The sequence below is a fragment of the Chiloscyllium plagiosum genome, chromosome 14, assembly GCF_004010195.1.
Source record: "Chiloscyllium plagiosum isolate BGI_BamShark_2017 chromosome 14, ASM401019v2, whole genome shotgun sequence".
NCBI lineage: Eukaryota > Metazoa > Chordata > Chondrichthyes > Orectolobiformes > Hemiscylliidae > Chiloscyllium > Chiloscyllium plagiosum.
Genome location: NC_057723.1, coordinates 11440164 through 11459779, shown reverse-complemented (window position 1 = coordinate 11459779; position 19616 = coordinate 11440164). Strand labels below are relative to the sequence as shown.

Genomic DNA, 19616 nt, shown 5'->3' with positions numbered 1-19616 from the left:
GCAATGGAAGGCGGGACGCTAAGTGTCTTCAAGGCCGAGATTGATAGATTCTTGTTGTCTAGAGGAATTAAGGGCTACGGGGAGAACGCTGGTAAGTGGAGCTGAAATGCGCATCAGCCATGATTGAATGGCGGAGTGGACTCGATGGGCCGAATGGCCTTACTTCCACTCCTATGTCTTATGGTCTAAAGTGATTGGTAAAAGAACGAGAGGGAGCAACAAGGTGCAGTTGTTAGGTAATGAGCTGTTATGACCTAAAATAGAAAATCCCAGGAGAATGTTTAATAGTAACTTTCTAAAGGGAATTGGATAAATTCTTGAAGGGGAAACATTTACAGGGCTGTTGGGGAAGATTAAGGGTTGTGAGATTAACTGGATAGCTTTACTAAACAGAAGTGCTGCAGATGTTGGAATCTGAAATAAAAACCAGTAAGTGCTAAAGGACTCAACAGGTCTGGTTGCATCAATAGACCGAACAGTTATTGTACTAATGTAGAATAGACAAAGGGAGTGATTTTTAGTTAATGGCAAGACTGATATAAAATAGATGTTAATGGTAGGTGGATAGGAGAACATATGTTGGCTCTATTGGAAACAAAGCCAACAAAATGTAAGAAAGACTTTGGGGTGGATAATGAAAGTGGAAGAAAGTGTTCATGCTCTGAGGTTGTTGAGTCCTAAAGGTTGTAAAGTGCTTACACTTTACCAAAGAGCTGGCAGAAGCACAATGCATCAACTGTTCAGATCATACGAAATAGGGACAGGCCTAGACCGTTCAGCTCCTTGAGTCAAGGCTAGACTGATGCTGGAAAAGGATGAAGGGCTTTTGCCTGAAACATTGATTTTCCTGCTCCTCGGATGCTGCCTGACCTGCTGTGCTCTTCCAGCACCACTCTAATCTTGACTCTGATCTCCAGTGTCTGCAGTACCCACTTTTGCCGTTCGGCACCTTGAGCCTACTCCACCATTCAATAGGATCATAGCTAATCTGACATACTTCACATACAATTTCCTGCCTTTTACCCCGTAAACCTTGATTCCCTGACTGATCAAGTATCTATCTATCTCAGCCTTAAATATACAGAAGAACTCTGGCCCCACAGACCGCTGAGTTTCAAAGACTTACAACCCTCTGAAAGAAGAAATTCCTCCTCATCTCAGTCTTAAATTGGTGCCCCTTAAATTTGAGACTGTGCCTTCTAGTCTGAGACTCTCCCATGAGAGGAGACCCTGTCAAACTCCTTCTGAACCTTATATCTTTCAATGAGATCACCTCTTATTCTTCTAAACTCCAGTGAGTACAGTCCCAATCTGATTAACCTTTGTTTGTAAGACAATCCCTCCATTTCAGCAATCATCCTAGTAACCCTTCTCTGCTTATCACCCTGCTATACAATGTCTGAGTGAAGTGTATGTATGTGTGTATGTATGTTTATAAGATATTGGTCAGATATACATAAAAATATTAAAATAGCATAAATATGTTGAGAGACACAAATGATGAGCTGACACATGTCACTATCATATCTTTGCTCTGTCAGATGAAGCATTTGTTCCAGTTTGCAGACATCAAAAGAGGCAGTTCTAATGTATATTTAGTTTAATGTTCTTGTACAAACAATTATATAAAACTGTTTTAAACCACTCCAAAGTGCAACCGAGACCATAGAGTGTTTTGAATGACATCTGTTTTTATACTGTTGTCCATCTCTCGGTCCTGTGCCTGCTAACAGATGGATAACTATTAAATGAGCCTCTAGAAACACAGAAACAAACATCACCACCAATGACAAGCTGTAAAAGCCGATGCACAGTTCAAAGCATGTAACAGCAAATAGCAACTACCTAGCAGGGGAATCCTACACAGAGACAGAAATACTGCTTCATTAGGCAATGTCGTTAAAAACTTAACACTTTTTGTCTCTTTAAGGTGACTCGAAATAATATTCAGCAAAATTGCTTGAAGTAAACAATGACCTTAAGAAGCTGTGTTTAATATTTCAAAGGCAGGACACTCATTTTCTTGACATTTTATAATTATCTGTTACCTTGAGTTAAATCAAGACCTTGATCCACACAATATCACTAACATCCCTCCCTCCTGGCTCCAACATTTCATTTCTTCATTTTACTATATTCCGCCCCTCACTTCCCAGTTTCTTTTCTCCAGCATTTTATCCTGATTTGTTTGTGTTTAGTCATTAGCTCCCTATCCTTTGTTTCTCGGTATTGAATATTCTACAACCGGAGCAAATGCATGAGAGTATTGATGAATTCTGTGAGAGTTGGAGGCTGTGTTGGAAGCAGATTAGCAATCGGTTGGACCAAACGTCTCTGTGACTAACTCAGTTATTCACAGCAGTTAATGCAAGATTGTGATTCCTGTCAGAAATACTAAACACCAACTAGAAACAAATGGTCCACCGAAGATGAACAGACACAGTTCTGTTCCCACGCGGAATAGTTTGATACAGATCTTACTCTCAGAGTCCTCCTCCCAATTATTGCAGCTTTACAATATTTTGCAACAATTTTTTGTTAGATTTCCTTAAATGAAGATTGTTATTAAAAAGTCCCCATAACTTGTTTGTTCAGTTCACTAAGCCATTCCTGGGTTTGCTTGTGTCACTTTCTGAGGTTATGAGATCCCAGTTGCGCCGAGACTCATTCCGCTTGTGTGGCTCATGCGGGGTAAGGTTTGCATGGACTTGCTGTAATCGTGGGTTACAATCCGCCCGTTCTCACCAGTGCCTCCCTGTGATGGGACCCTGTCCGTGGCTCTCATCGCTTCACTTATCGAAAGCTGCTAAGGAGAAGGGAGCAGATACCGGATAAGATAATGGAACCAATAGCTAAGAATTCAAGATTATCATGAAGATATGAACACTATATGATTACCATTAAATTGATTTGAAGGTAAAACACATGATTGAACCATAAAGCGTTTTTGTCTAATTTTGCCATCTGCAATTCTTCTCTTGTAATACATACAGGATTGGGGACGATGGAGACCGCTGGAGGCTAGGCTGTTAGCAAACATTACCTTTTATTGACCATCATCTTCCAACTATGTATAAGAAGGGTCTGTTTCCATGGTATGCATTTCTATGATTGTATGTTACACAAGTCTTCTATATGCAGTGTAGTGTCCCTCCTCTGGATCAAAAAACCTGGGTTCAAGGCCCACCTGCTCTAGAGGTGTGTAATAACATCTCTGAACAGTTTGATTAGAATCTATCTAGAACCATCTCCCTGTAGTTCTAGTTATCGTTTGTCATGGGATCTTACACCTCTGGTGAAGTAGACTGTTCTATTACATGCTTAATGTTAACCCTTTGCATCACATCTCCCCCAGTACCCCTCAAAATCTCTGAATCTATTCAATACACTATTTATACAATCCTACACTGTACTGACATATGAAGTCAAACTCTGCTGTGTGTAGACTCCAATGAAACCGCCTGCATTTTAGTACTCAATAAAAAACTTGGAAATGGGATGGGGATTGAGCAATATCCAGTTAGGTTTCTGGGGATTGGAGGTTGAGTTACTGGGATAAGGGGAGGGGATGACTCCTGAAGACGATGAGTTTGTTTCTTTGAATGCGGAGTACGTTTATGGTGAATGGACCCAGAGGTTACAACAGGAGAGAGACTGCTGGAAGAATTGGTTGAATTCCTGATTAAAAAAAACAAAAACACATGCCACAAGTAGTGAACATGATATATTCACCACAGTATCTGGAATGCTTTCGTATGAGAAACACAGCTCCATCCACCCATGCATCAGACAGATTAAAACCAGATTTAATGAAACCTACAGAAATATAATTAGAGGTAATTGGAATGAGTGCCCAGGGAGAAGATTAGGCACTTTCTGTGACAGAAGGAGACAGCTGTCTGGTAAACGAGGATCAATTATAAATCAAATGCAGAGAATCAGAACCAGATGAACTCTGGGCTCCTGAGAATACTGCTCCCCATGATATGATTGAGCCTTACTAATTGTCATTGAGCTCCCTGTAGACATGGAGGACATTCACTGTAATTTATTCTTTACAGAAGCTTTTATAAAGATTATATTTAGTAAACTCACAGTGAATAGAATCTTTTTTTTCTGGGTAAAGGGCCACCTGTGAGCTTAGGCCATGTGCCTAGATGTATACTTCATCTTTACACCCTGCGTTGTATCCAATGCGCAGCCTAAATGAGGAGCTTAGATCCATCTGCGTTGCCATGGAAATGGCAGTTATCAGCAAGCTTTGAATCAATGTGCTTGTTGGTTCCAATTCCACATCAGTTGACTTTGGAGCTCCTTATTAGCAGACAAATTCCAATTTATTAGAGGGCAGAGATTGGGTAAGTTATGAGCCCAGTTACAGCTGGTTGAGGTATTTGATATCATGAAGAGGGTCTAATGCCAGGCACAGAGTTCCAGAATGACAAGGCAGAACGGTGGCTCAGCGGTTTGCACGGCTGCCTCACAGTGTCAGGGACCCAGGTTCAATCCCAGCCTCAGGTGACTGTGCGGAGTTTGCACATTCTCCTTGTGGGTTTCCTCTGGGTGCTCTGGTTTCCTCCCACAGTCCAAAGATGTACAGATTAAGTGGACTGGTTATGCTACGTTGCCCATAAAGTACAGGGATGTGTAGGTTAGGTAGGTTAGCCAAAGTAAACATGGGGTTATAGGGTCTGGATGGGATGCTCTTTAAAGGGTTGGTATGGACTCAATGGGCTGATGGGTAGGGATTCTATGATTCCAAGCCTTGATGTTGGAAATGAGAGACTGGCTAGATGCCCTGAAAAGCTAGCAGGGACAATATGGCAATAACTGACATATTCCCTCCTTCAGATGCCCACCTGCCCAATATCCACCAATGTCCATATTTCTTGTCCAAAACTTCACATTGACCTCCACTCTGTCCTTCACTCCTGTATTCCAACTCATTGCTCCCATTCCTTTTCTCATCCTCGTCTCGAGCACTCTCCATCCCACGCCATTTCCCTATTCTTTCCTCAGATGATCCTTCCACCAGTCACAGCCTTCATTCCTCTCTGTCTCACCTGATTGTTTCCCCTCTCATCTTATTCCCTCATTAAGTCATCCCCACCTCACCCCTTGTTCACTACGTCATAAACCCTTGTCACGTCTATTTGTACCAGAGTTGGTGAAAGGTGGCCAGTTCCAGAAGGGGTGAAGTTGTGGGCTAGGTTGGATCTGGTGTGGGTGAAGCAGGAGAGGGCACCAGAGTGGTGAAGGGGTAGTCATGTCTTGGGGGGGGGGGGGTGGGTCAGATCCAAAGTGGGGGCTAGGTTTGTCTACTCTGGCAGGTCAGGCAGCATCCGAGGAGCAAGAAAATCGATGTTTCAGGCAAAAGCCCTTCATCAGAAAAGCCCTCATTCCTGATGAACGGCTTTTGCCTGAAACATCGATTTTCCTGCTCCTCGGATGCTGCCTGACATGCTGTGCTCTTCCAGCACCACTCTAATCTTGATTCTGATCTCCAGCATCTGTAGTACCCACTTTCGCCCTGTGTCTACTCTGGTGGCAGGGGAAGGGGTGTCAGGATGGACTGAATGAAGGAGGGTCAGATTCAGAGAGAGAAAGTGAGGGATGCAGATGCTGGAGATCAGAGCTGAAAATGTGTTGCTGGAAAAGCGCAGCAGGTCAGGCAGCATCCAAGGAACAGGAGAATCGATGTTTCGGGCATAAGCCCTTCTTCAGGAAGATTCAGGGTGAGTGAAGAGCTATTGGCTTGTGGGGGTTCAGGGTAGATGGATGGGTGATGAATGCAGTTACGCTGGACTGGAGTGGGTAGTTTCCGGATAAGTCTGGTCAGAGTCTGGGGGTGTAGGCAAACTAGGGAAGGGATTCTGAGAAAGAGTAACACTGGACTCAAAACGTTAAGTCAGTTTCTTTCTGTACATATGCTACATTTGTCCAGCATTCTCTGTGTTTGTTACAGACTGACAGCATCCGCAATACTTGCCTTTATGTGAGCTGTTGTTAGGGGTGTTTTGGTTAACTATGGGTTTAAGCTATTTTAGTTTAATAGCTACTCAGGAGTTACAATGTATTTAGTTGTCTAACATTCCCCGAGCAATTACTACTTAGTTTCAAATAGATTCCCTACAGTGTGGAAACAGGCCATTCAGCCCAACAAGTCTACATTGACCCTCCAAAGTGTAACCCACCTAGATCCATTCTCCTACCCTATGTTTACCTCTTACTTATGCACCTAACACTATGGGCAATTTAACATGGCCAATTCACCTAACCTGCACATCTTTGGATTGTGGGAGGAAACTGGAGCACCCAGAGGGAACCCATGCTGACACGGGGAGAATGTGCAAACTCCACACAGACAGTCGCCTGAGGTGGGAATTGAACCCAGGTCCCTGGTGCTGTGAGGATGGGGATGGGGATTCAACTGTTATTAATATCAAGTGGGCGGCACGGTGGCTCAGTGGTGAGCACTGCTGCCTCACGGTGCCAGGGACCCAGGTTCGATTCCAGTCTTGGGCGACTGACTGTGTGGAGTTTGCACATTCTCCCCCCCGTGCCTGCGTGGGTTTCCTCTGGGTGCTCCGGTTTCCTCCCACAGTCCAAAGGTGTGTTGGTTAGGGCCATGGGAAATGTGGGGTTAAAGGGATAGGATGGGGGGGGATGGTTTGCATCTGAGTGGGATGCTCTTCGGAGGGTCGGTGTGGACTCGATGGGCCGAACGGCCTGCTTCCACAGCGTAGGGATTCTATGGCGTTCGTCGGTGTTGCAAAACTCTTTGGGAAATACGCATTGCGAGGAGCGACTGCCAGCCGATTGAGAGATCGTGGCAGAGCAGAGCGGCAGAAATGCAGAGAGTATCTTCACGGTGACAGACTTTGGAGAGGTGATGGACGAAAGACTCTTGGCTGTCCTTCACCCATAAGGCACTGGGAGAACAGGCGACCGAGAAGACCAGTCAGCCATCTTGGATCTGAGTATAAAGCAGCGGGTGTGTCTTAATCCGATTTATCGGCGTGACCACTTCTGGACCATTACAGGTTTAGTTTCCGCGCTGACGGAAAGGTGTGTGCCAGGCACACCAAACGAATTCCTTCCATCGAGGGATCCTTCAATAAGGAATGATGAAATGGCCTAGAAGCGTGAACGGCTAAGGCTAGAAAAGCAAAAGCAAAAGGAGTTCGATGTGATCCTCAGGGATGGTGGGGGAAACAGGGCTCTGAGCGAGACAATTGTATGGGATAGCACAACAGGCTGAAAGGGCTGAATGGCCCACCCCTGCTCTGATTTTCTCTGACTCATTTAAACACCGATACTGACGGGTGTGGGAAGTTTGTTTCCTCTGGCTTGGGGAGGGAAAGTTTAGAATTAGGGAGAAGCATTCTCAGACTCAGCGCCGAGATGTAAAAGGAATTTGGTCGCTCAGAGGCTGGTGGGTCTCTGGAATCCCGTGCCTCCGAGACTCTTGAGTGGAAAGGGAACATGAAACAGAAATGTGAGAGAATGAGTGCAGAGTTTGAGGCGCGGAGGGGCCTGGGTGAGCTACTGTCGGAGTGGCAAAATGTTAGCGTCCAGCTCCAACACGTGGTGAGGCGAATTGATACAACGCCAGGGGACTTGAGTGTAAAAGGACATCATGCCACGGTTATAGTGGACATTGGTGAGACCACAGCTAGGACACGGTGTGCAGTTCAGTCTCCTCATGGTAAGGATGTAACTGGACTGACACCTGAAATGAGATGGTTTTTGAGAATAGGTGCAGCCAGAGCATGTACCACGTTAAAATTGTACACAACGTTGGTTCGGCTGCATTTAGAATGCTGTGTACAGTTCGCCACATTACCAAAAGGATGTGGACGCTTTGGGGAGGGTGCAGAGAAGGTTTACGAGGAGGTTGCCTGGTCTGGTAGGTGCTGGCTACGAAGGGAGGTGGAGTAGGTTAGGTTTATTTTCATTAGAAACAAGGAGATTGAGGGGGGGCAGAGCTGAAAATGTGTTGCTGGAAAAGCGCAGCAGGTCAGGCAGCATCCAAGGAACAGGAGAATCGATGTTTCGGGCATAAGCCCTTCTTCAGGAAGATTCAGGGTGAGTGAAGAGCTATTGGCTTGTGGGGGTTCAGGGTAGATGGATGGGTGATGAATGCAGTTACGCTGGACTGGAGTGGGTAGTTTCCGGATAAGTCTGGTCAGAGTCTGGGGGTGTAGGCAAACTAGGGAAGGGATTCTGAGAAAGAGTAACACTGGACTCAAAACGTTAAGTCAGTTTCTTTCTGTACATATGCTACATTTGTCCAGCATTCTCTGTGTTTGTTACAGACTGACAGCATCCGCAATACTTGCCTTTATGTGAGCTGTTGTTAGGGGTGTTTTGGTTAACTATGGGTTTAAGCTATTTTAGTTTAATAGCTACTCAGGAGTTACAATGTATTTAGTTGTCTAACATTCCCCGAGCAATTACTACTTAGTTTCAAATAGATTCCCTACAGTGTGGAAACAGGCCATTCAGCCCAACAAGTCTACATTGACCCTCCAAAGTGTAACCCACCTAGATCCATTCTCCTACCCTATGTTTACCTCTTACTTATGCACCTAACACTATGGGCAATTTAACATGGCCAATTCACCTAACCTGCACATCTTTGGATTGTGGGAGGAAACTGGAGCACCCAGAGGGAACCCATGCTGACACGGGGAGAATGTGCAAACTCCACACAGACAGTCGCCTGAGGTGGGAATTGAACCCAGGTCCCTGGTGCTGTGAGGCAGCAGTGCTAATCACTGAGCCACTATGCCGTCCAAAAACATTCGTTGGAACTTCTTGAAGTCTCCGATTTAACTGGAGGCTTTCAAAGGGTTCCAGGTGTAAAGTATTTCACTAGTGGAATCTTCAATTTCCTGGGCTTTTCCTTTGGAGTCTACTTTGATGGGGATTCCACAGGGTGCCTATATATAATTCCCATTTACTCCAGAGAAATGACTGTCTGGCAAGTGGAAAATCCAAGCCAAAGTGTTTTACATATTTAAATAAATTAACCCATGGAGCTAATCAATCTCTGACAAGCCCGGCAATGATTTGTCACCTTCATTCGTGTTGCTTCGGTTCTTGACTTGTAACAAAATTCCACTAGTGCCACGAGCATTGCCAATCCAAGTCCACCAATCAGGATGTAGAAAACCCCTGCTACGTTGCTGAGACTCAGCGCACTTGTCTTGTCCTGAATGAATGAAGGAAAGGACAAATGTACTCAGAACAGGTTCATTACAAACTTTGGAAGATGATCATAAATTGAGTCATGGGTTGAACTTGGCTTTGAGTCACAATGTGAACCAGGTGACAGTGAGTCTGCAGTAGGGAAAGAGTTGGGCCGTGCAGGAAATGGCAATAAAACTGGAAAGAGAAGCCAAAGAGGTTGACCTGTTTTACACGCTGGCAGAAAGCCAAACTCGAGCCAATGCTGTACAGTTCATCAACAATACAAATTCAGCACACTCAAGTATCAATCACTAACTTGCTTTCTGATGGCCACTGGTCTCACTGATTTTACTATGGGCACATTCTGAAATATTGGGGAAATTTGACACAAATATTCCCATGAAGTGTCACTTTGTATTGAGTATGTGGACTGAAGGGGGCTGAATGTGGGGTACTGGTGAGGTCTGAGTGTGGGGACTGCAGTGTTCTAAGTAGAGTCTTTAGGAGTTGGATATGGGAGACTTAGGGCAGTGAGGGGGAGGGGGGAATGCTTCAGAGAACTGGGTGTGAGGGTATTGAGTGCAGGGGCTGTAAAGCCCACTACTCAGTCTGTTAAAAAAATCAATTCATTGTATAGAAAAAAGAATCAATGAACGCAAGTGAAGATGAGGTTCACCAAGCTGCACAGAGCACTGACTGACATCTACATGAGGGGTAAAATATTTTATACAGTAAAATAGCTCAGAGTCACACTACTGCCTGTTTCATTTAATTGTTAACACCAATTAATGTGCATATTTTTGATCTGTACTCTTACACCTGTAGAAGGTGCCTGAGGGTGGACAAGTCCAAGTGAGCTTTAAAGATCAACCTGAATGGGGCACTTAAACCAATGAACACACATTAAATCCTAATCAGAGCCTTTCTGGACACTGTACCTCCTGGAAAATTAATTAAAATTATAAAAAAAGCCAAGTCATCAAACTGGGCAGCTCACTGGTTACTGACAATGTGTTGGATCCTCAATATGTCTGTGGAGATTCAGGATTATGGGTGGCTGAGAGCCCTAGGATTTGTGAAAACTCAACAGTGGATAGATTAGATTCCATACAGTGTGGAAACAGGCCCTTCGGCCCAACAAGTCCGCACCGAATCTCGGAAGAGCAACCCACCCAGACCCATTTCCCTACATTTATCCCTGACAAATGCACCTAATACTATGGGCAATTTACCATGGACAATTCACCTGACCTACACATCTTTGGACTGTGGGAGGATACTGGAGCACCCGGAGGAAACCCACACAGACACAGGGAGAATGCGCAAACTCCACACAGACAGTTGCTCGAGGTGGGAATCGAACCTGGGTCCCTGGCACTGTGAGGCAGCAGTGCTAACCACTAAACCACCGTGCCACCCACAGATAGAGGGTGAACAACCACCCACTGTGCAGTACTGCGGAGGGTCCAAACTTAGCAGGTAGACATAAATTGTCCAGTGTATGCCCTTTCCCTTTCTTAAAGTTTTGGACCCTCTGGGGAACACAACCCTTTCTGATTGGCCACTGGTTACCTCTTGCAGCTGGTAGATTTTTAAATCAAGCAGTGAGAGAAAAGGTCAGATGCAACCAGGCAGGTATCATTTTAACGGACTTCTTGGAAGTGAACACCCCTTTGAATCTTGCAAGAGTTCAGGCTAGCTCAACAATTCTAGCTTAGATAGTGAGAGATGACAGGGTAGATTCCGTTTAAGGTGGTGACAGTAATATATTGGTGACCAACCACAGAGGTAGTTAGACTGTGCTAGAGGATCAAGTCTCCAGACTCAAATGCTCCTGAGCTGAAGCTGTAATAACTGCGTCTAAACTCTGAGAAGGGATTTCAAGATCAGAGTCACGAGAATGGTGCCAGTTGAGAGAGACTGTGTCTGAAGACGAGGACAGTGTAGGGAGAGAAAGGCAGAGAAAAGAAGAAAGAGAGAGAGAAATGATTAACAATCCACCCAGTCAGTACAAAAAGAGATAGTACTGAAACTATTACAGAAAAACCAAACCCTCTTATCAGAGGTGTTGCCAGGCTGGGAGGGGTGAGCTATAGGGAGAGGCTGAATAGGCTGGGGCTATTTTCTCTGGAGAGTTGGAGTCTGAGGGTTGGCCTTAAAGAGTTTATAAAATTATGAGGAGCAAGGATAGAGTGAATAGTCAAGATCTTTTCCCTAGGGTAGGGGAGTCCAAAACTAAAGGGCACAGATTTAAGGTGAGGGGGAATGATTCAAAAGGGACCTAAGTGACAAGTATTTCATGCAGAAGGTGATGCGTGTATGGAATGAGCTGCCACAGGAAGTGGTGGTGTCTGGTAAAATTACAACATTTAAAAGGCATCCAGATGGGTATATGAATAAGAGGGGTTCAGAGGGATATGGGCCAAATGCTGGCAAATGGAACTCAACTAATTTAAAAAAGAATAAAGAGAGAGAGAAATGATTAACAATCCACTCAGTCGGCATAAAGAGATAGTACTGAAACTATTACAGAAAAATCAAACCCTCTTATCATAGATGTTGCCAGGCTGGGATGAGTGAGCTATAGGGAGACGCTGAATAGGCTGGGGGTATTTTCTCTTGACTAGTTGGTATGGGCAAGTTGGACCAAAAGGTCTGTTTTCGTGCTGTACAGCTCTATTACTCGAGTCTAAGCTGGGTATAATCTTCTAGGGTTTCCATACATATAGATTATCTGTAATAAACTACAAAGCTGTTTGGGAGCAGGGACTTGACATTAATAATAAAGATGAAAAGCTCACGTTGGAATGCAGGTATTCAAAACCACAGAGAGTGCAAGAAATGGATGCATAGATTGTGCCATGTAGTAGCACTGAACCTGGCTAATTTACACAAATAATTCTGAAGATTAGTTGGAGACAAAATCAGGAATGAACAATTGAGCAGGAAGAACCAAAGTGAGAGCATGCGGAGCGATGGGAGACAGTGCAGCTTCACTGCAAGGGGCAGAAATTGAATAATGTGTAATTCACAATATAATCAAATCCCTTCCAGGAGCTCAAACAGTGACGGTGCCTTGTAAATAGGAAAATGTGTCACTCAACAGAACAATCAGGAGTGATTGAAATGGCTGGGGCTTTTTTCTCTTGACTTCCCGATTGTGAAAAGGTTTCATACAGTCGTTGTAAAGAAGATGTTCCCACTTTTGGAGAAAACCAAAACTAGGGATTTTAAATAAGGCAGTGATCAATCCAAAAGAGAATTCACTAGAAACATTTTCATGCAGAACGGTGAGAACGTGGAACTTGGTGCCATGTGGTGCTGCTGGGTTGAATAGCCTTTAAGGAAAAGGTGGATTATGTTCCAGAGTGAAAAAGAAATGGAAAGATGTGAAATGAAACCAGAGAGAGCTGGAAACACTCAGCAGGACAAGGCTTGGAGAGAAACAGTGGTAAAAATTCAGACCTCTGACAAGGGTTACTATCTCTGCTTCTGGGTGAAATGATGAGCTTCATGTTCGGTTTTTAACTTAGATTCCCAGCATCCACGGCATTTCAATTTTGTAGGCGTATGTGTTGTCGGGGTTAGTTGAAGTGGAGGAGGCTTGTGTGTGTATATGTGTGTGTGTGTGTGTGTATGGGGGGGTGGGGTGGGGTATAAAGACTGGCATGGCTTCTGGTGGACTGGCCTGTATTTGTTAAATTTTGTGTTGGGCCCTATAGAGGGATGGTGATAATTCTGTCTCATGTTAGGTAGTGGCCGTGTGAATTTTCCGTCTCTGAATTTGTAAAGGTATTCTCCCAGTTCGTTCCTATGCTGACTGGCTCAGACCCATGTGAGCGTGGGTTCTGTGCTTTATTAGTGGATTCCCCTCAAGTTAGCATGCGTTACGTGCATTACGTGCGGCGACTAACCTTACTGCTGGAGTCCTTGCTTCCACATTCACCTTTATCGTACCACCATTTGTTTTTCAGCTTGTCTAAGATGCCTTGCTCACTGAGTTTCAATACTGCAAGGTTTACTCGATTTCTTCACGTGAAACATAACATAAATAACATTATCAATGTTATTTTATGTTATCCATGACAAAATACATTACTGATTCACAATTCCAAGTGATAGGTACTCAGTGCTCCATTTGGCTGGGTGACCAAGCTCCTCCTACTTTACACACTCCACCCAGCGAGATGTGCAAACACCTATCGCTTTGCGTAACCAGCAGCAACTAGCTCCAGGTGAAGCTTGGGAGATAAAGTCAGATGTAGATCCTCACCTGGGTGGCGAGAGGGAAATATCAGGCCACATGAACACAACAGACATTGGAAAGCTCAGAGTCTGGGGTAAAGGCACTTACATTCCACTTGGCTTTAAAAGGGGTGGAAGTTGGTAATTTGTTCTTTCATACAATGCAGATTGAGACAGAATGTAGGGTCAGAGTTCAAAACTCAAGAACAGTCAGACAATTGAGACATTGGTTAGTACAAGAACTGATGGCTGAGTGCTCCTGTCGAGGTCAAGTCCTCTCTTGATGCTTTCACAGTTACATACAAACATATTAACAAGGGGAGGCCATTTGGCCCTTTCAGCCTGCTCTACCATTCAATAATGTCAAGACTCATCTGATTTTAACCTCAACTCAACATTCCTCCATGTCCCTGATGATCTATAACCCTGGGCCAACAAGTGATTCTGACAGTGCACCCCTGAGTTTAGGACTTGGGTGGCTTTGGGAGATAAGGTTAGCAATGAGAAACAAGGTTATCAATGAGAAATTCACATGCTGTTCCCCAAAAGGAAGGTTGAGGGCGTTTAACTGCAGGGGTATAGTTAGTTATATCCTACCTACTGGACACACCACCAATTCTGGACAGGAAGCAAGGGGACAGGTTGGAGACTTCCCCTGAAGCTTGAGGTTAGTTCCTTAGAGGAGGAAGGCCATGTCCTTTGGATTCTCCTAGTCAGGTCTCAGTCATACGGATTAGGAGCAGGATGTAGGCCAGTCAGCTCCTTGACCCTGCTCTGCCAGTCATGTCTGATCTGATTGCAGTCTCAGATCCATTTTCATGCCCACCACAAAACCTTCTCACTTCCTTGTTAGTCAGAACCTATCTGCTTCTGCCTCAGAATATTCACTGACCCCACCTTGTGATTCCACTGACCAAGATGTTCTGAGAGAAAAAATACATTTGGCTCATTTCTATCTTAAAGGAGATCCCTTTCTCAAAACTGCGTCCCCAAGATCTAGCCCCTTCCATTATTCGAAACATCCTGGCAGCATTCACACTATCAGGATCTGAAATATTTCATCTTTTATTCTTCTATACACACCCAACCTTAGACCTTTTCTCATAAAGTAATACCTTCTACCCAAGAATTGGTCAAGTGAGCCTTCTCTGATCTGCTCCTAAATGAAGTTATCCTTTCTTAGGCCAAACAATAGACAAAACTCCAGATGTGGTCTTGCCAAGATGTTGGATAGTTGCTGTAAAATTCACCATCTTTTATTGTCCATCTCTTAATAACATCTGATTTGCTTTCCTAATCACTCGTAACTATATACAAATTTATTGTGCTTTCTAGAACCAGGATACCCAGATCCCTCTATACCACAAAGTACTGTAGTCTCACTCCATTCAAATAGTATACAGCTTTATAATTCTGCTTGACTATCTGCTATAAGATTTTGCCCAGACACCTTAACTTATATATAGCCCATTGCAGTGTCCCTTTGGGCTTATCACCATTTACTCTCTGACCTAACTCCGTATAATCCACAAATTTTGCAACTGTAGATTCCTGGGGCACTCTACTCATTATAACTTGCCAACCTTAAAGTAACCCATTTATGACTGCTTTCTGTTAGCAAACCAATCCTCTGCTCAGACATCTCCTGGCCAAGTTCCATTGAGGTCTTGGTCAGTTCTCAATGAGCCAGCCCATGGTCATATACTGTTCAGTCAGTTCCAGTGGCAGCTGAAACAAACCCAGAGAAAGCTGGAGAAACCTAGCCATTCTGGCAACGTATGTGGAAAGAGAACCAGAGTTCATATTTCGAGATCGATATGACTCTTCTTGAGGTCATACCTGATCTGGTCCCCAGGTAGATAGGTAACATGAGGGATTTTTAGCTGTCCCCACCCCTGCTCATTTTCTGAAAGCTAATCTGGCTGTGGGACAAACTGAATTTCTAGGTGAATCAGTTTATTCTACATCAGGACAAATCCGGGTGCCACAGGTTTGATCTTTGTAGAATTTTTGGGTGGAACAATAGGAATTGTGAAAAATCAGAAAACTCCAGTTATCAAATCCAAACATGTTCAACTTCTGAGGACCCCATCCCTGACTAGTACTGTATCACCAACAGCCCAACTCCAACAGGGATTGACCCATCCCCCATCCCTGACTGGAACTATAACCCATTCCACATCCATGATTGGGTTTGTACCCCAACCCCCATCCCTGATTGGGACTGTACCCTATTCCCTATCCGTTACTGGGATTGTAATCCTCCCTCATCCATGACTGGAACCATAACCCCTCCCTCATTCCTGACTGGGACTGTATCCCATCCCTGACAGGGACTATACTCCATCCCCCATCAGTGACAGGGACCGTAACCGTCCCTCATTCCTGACTGGGACTACAACCCCTACCTCATTTCTGACTGGGACTGTGCCCCTCTCTGAAGCTTGGCACAGACCATGTCCCTTCCCTGTCCTTGTCTGGGACAATGAACCTCTTCCGAAAAAATCTTGTGCCTGACAGGGCCAGCCTCTAGCCTCTCCCCTGTCCCTGACTGGGACTATACCTCTTCTCCTTTCCATGACTGCAACTATAACACTTCCATCTCTCCATCATTCTTGAGTGGCACAGTAACCCCTCTCCCTGTCCATGAATGGGATCTCATCCCCTCCCCTGTCTCTGGCACAGGTTGTACCTCTCCAGGATGTACTGTCCACCCCAAAAACCTGAAGCAATATGGAGATCTGCAAACCAAGAGATGCCCAGTCATCACTGAGATGGAGACACACAAAGGAAAACCAAAACAGACATACAGAATGATGTTGAGAAGGACATTGCAGTTGTGTAAATGGTGGCACCTCTCCAGACGTTTTGATAACAAGTGTGAGATGACTATGATGGGGGTCAATTTCCTTCCCACTGCTGAGGCCCAGGTGGCTGGTTGAGTTTGCTGGTTACGCAGTCATTTTCATTCTTTACCCACTAGTGTTCCACACTGAATCTGACCTTGGAGTCACTGCCTCCACTGCCGCACTCCCCCTTGTCGTACCACCATTTGTTTTTCAATTTGTCCAAGAGTCCCTGCTCGTTCAGTTTAAGAACTGCCAGGTTTACGGGATTTCTTGAAACGATAAAACATACTCATCAGTTTGTGAGCAAAATAAAAAAAGAAACCAGCAGTCAGAATTGGAGTCATTCATTTACACAGACCTAAAGTGACTTAACAGGTCAAACCATTCACAGGGAGACAAGGAGGAGTGGCAAAACTTTTCACTGTACTTAGGTACATGTGACAATAATAAATCAAATCAAATCCAAGTAGTTGAGGTAAAGTTAAGTGTGCACCCCGGGCATTCACAAAGCCAATACTGAAAGTTGGAAAGATGCCTCTAACAATGACAAGCTGGTAAAGCCAATGTATCCCAGACCATGCTCCTCTAGGGAAGCCGAGACTTTACCCAAATGCTTTTCTTCTTTCAGCTTCTCATTTACCGCCTTCTGCCGCAGTGAACCCAGTGACCCCCTTTTAGTGCACAAAATGTATCTTCAGACGCTCAGAGCATTTCCGCTTCACGCTTGAGTTCCAGTCTCCCCAGGCTCATGGCCTGATGTTGCAGCCAATCCATGCTGGTGTCACCTTTACACAGCACCCTACACTTGGCAGCAAGCTTGCCACCTGTCCAGTGAATTCCTGGGACACACCTTGGAGTGAATGAATACGGCTGCAAAAAGCACCAACATCCACCTCCATTCCCACCCTCGCCTGATGTATCTATGGACTTCGTTCTTTCTTTCAAGGTGAAGGAAATCAGACATAGGACTCAGGGGGGAGTAGGATGGAAATTGGGATACTGGAGGATTGGGGGGAGGAGGCATTGGCAAATGGGAGACCTAATGTGTTGACAATGACCTTTCAACAACTTCTATGCCCTGCATCGAGAGTTTGGGAAAATACCAGAACCTTCATCAAGATAGTGGGACGGATGTTGAAAATACATTAGTAAGAGGAAAAAAAAGCATTTTTATAGCAACTTTCATAAACTCAGGACATCCAAGGTTTTTTAGTCAAGGACGTACATTTTTAAAAATTGTAATGCAGAAAATATGTAGACCATTTGACCATAGAAAGTTCCCAAAAACAGCAATGTGGGATTGGCTGAACCGTCTGTTTTTAATGATGTTGATCAAGGGACCAATGTTGCTCAAGACACGGAGGATGACTCCGCTGCTCTGTTTTGAAATAGGGCCATGACATCTGGCAGAGAGGACAATGGTTAAGCATTTGTCTAAAAAATGGCATCTGTGACAGCAAAGTACCAGTTCAGTATTTTATTGATGGTCATCACTTGCATGGCCAGGAATTATTACCGGGCTGAAGAAGGGCTAATGCCCGAAACGTCGATTCTCCTGTTCCCTAGATGCTGCCTGACCTGCTGCGCTTTTCCAGCAACACATTTCCATCTCAGGAATTATTACCCTTTCCTAATTGTTCATGAGCACACATGTGCTGGTTTTAATGCATGTGCAGTGGGACAACCTTCAAGAGTAAAGGTGAGAGTGCAAGCCACTGAGTCGCAGCTCTGGAAAGCATTGAGTTGATTAATGAGAACTCTCTGCAGGCAGCTCACAGTTCAGCATCCATTCGATGGGCAACATAACCCAACTACCTTTAAATCCCAATTAGACACCCCTATGCTGTTCACTACCTCAAGCAAAATAAGGAGCTGTCAAACGAAGGACTGAACTGAGGAAGAATCCAGCTTCAGAAGGCTGCTTACTTATAGATAAGCCAGTCAGGATTATCAATTTGAATTGGTTGGGGGTGGGGGGCAGCGTTGGAAAGCGTTTCACTGGGAGAGGATGTCACAGGAAGGGTTGGAATGACACTGGGCTGAGAGATCTGTGGTGCAAATGGAGACAAGGTGCAGGAATGTCGAATTGGGATGGAGACAGAGCAATAGAGCTGCTCCCCTGGAATCAGGGCAAGTCCTTGAACAGAAATCATTCTCCCAAACTCTCTAATCTGGGAATACAGCTGCTGATGACCAGCCGTCACTGTGAGGTTAGTAAGCAAGGTTAACTGAGATTCCCCCCACCAGCTCTGAGGTATTGTATTGAGCAGCAAAAATGAAGAGGCAAAAGAAGCTTTAATAACAGATATGATAGGGGCATTTCAGGGACTTTTCGATAAGGACCTGAATGTGCAAGGAATGGAGGGATATGGACCATGGGCAGGCAGTAGTGATTAGTTTAATTTGGCGTTATGTTCAGCACAATATCATGGGCCGAATGGCCCGTTTTTGTGCTGCACTGTTCTGTGATCTAATGACAGAAAATGCCGGGTGACCATCAGTGAGCCAGGCATCTTCTGTGGAGGGGCAAAATGTTTTGCTCAATGATTGTTTGTCAGAAGTGGAAGATATTAGAGCTGAACATTAACTCTGTATTGCTTGCCATCAGGACTGCCTGACCCTCTCAGCATTTTGAGCTTTTATGTTAGAGTTCTAGTGAATGCAGTATTTTGTTAACATTTTTCAAAAATGTTCATTCATGGGATGTGGGTTCACTTGCTAGGTCAGTGTTTATTGTCCATCCCTAATTGTCCTTTGACCTGGGTAGGGCCATTCAGAGAACTGTGGGTCTGGAGTAATGTGTAGACCAGACTTAGGTAAGGAGTGCAGATTTCCTTAATTGACGATGGTTTTGTGGTCATCATTAGAGTTTTAATTGCATATTGTTATTGAATTCAAATGTCATTGGAGGATTCAAACCTTGATCTCTAGGATATGAGCTGGGGTCTGTGGATTGCTATCCCAGTATCATTACCACTACACCAATAAAAACATTTGTCAGTTTGCTGGTCTCTGACTCTTCTGGTCTGCAGCTTACCCTGAGATGTAACAGGGCAGCAGAATGTCTACAGCCGGTGAGCTGAAATTATTAAGCAACTTTCTTCAAACACAATATCTGTCCCGTCAGGGCTGAAACCAGTGTGGGAGATGCAAGGGTGCTTGGTTCAATGGCATAAAGAGATGGGGAGCAAGAGGAAAGGGTTGTATAGGAATCACGAAGTACAGTCAGAGTGGGCTGAATGGTCCCTGTCATTTCTCCAACAGGCTGACAGTCAATACAGGCATGGCAATATTCTGCTGGAGTCCAGAGTTTTCACAGTAATGGTT

The 19616-nt window shown here is 44.6% G+C and overlaps 1 protein-coding gene across 4 annotated transcripts in view; it reads right to left on the bottom strand.

Annotated features, from left to right (window-relative positions):
- Positions 1-1582: 1582 nt before the first annotated feature.
- Positions 1583-19616, bottom strand: part of gria1a (glutamate receptor, ionotropic, AMPA 1a) — a 213106-nt gene continuing 195072 nt past the window's right edge. The window contains exons 14-16 of one of the 4 annotated variants that reach the window (XM_043703160.1): positions 13110-13224; positions 9083-9217; positions 1583-2806 (exon numbers count right to left, since the gene is read on the bottom strand). In XM_043703160.1, the coding sequence (XP_043559095.1) occupies positions 2639-2806; positions 9083-9217; positions 13110-13224 (418 nt within the window). In that variant the 3' untranslated portion in view covers positions 1583-2638. Of the gene's footprint in view, positions 2807-9082; positions 9218-13109; positions 13225-16443; positions 16559-19616 lie in introns of all 4 variants that reach the window. The other 3 variants (XM_043703162.1, XM_043703159.1, XM_043703161.1) reach the window with 3 other exon arrangements.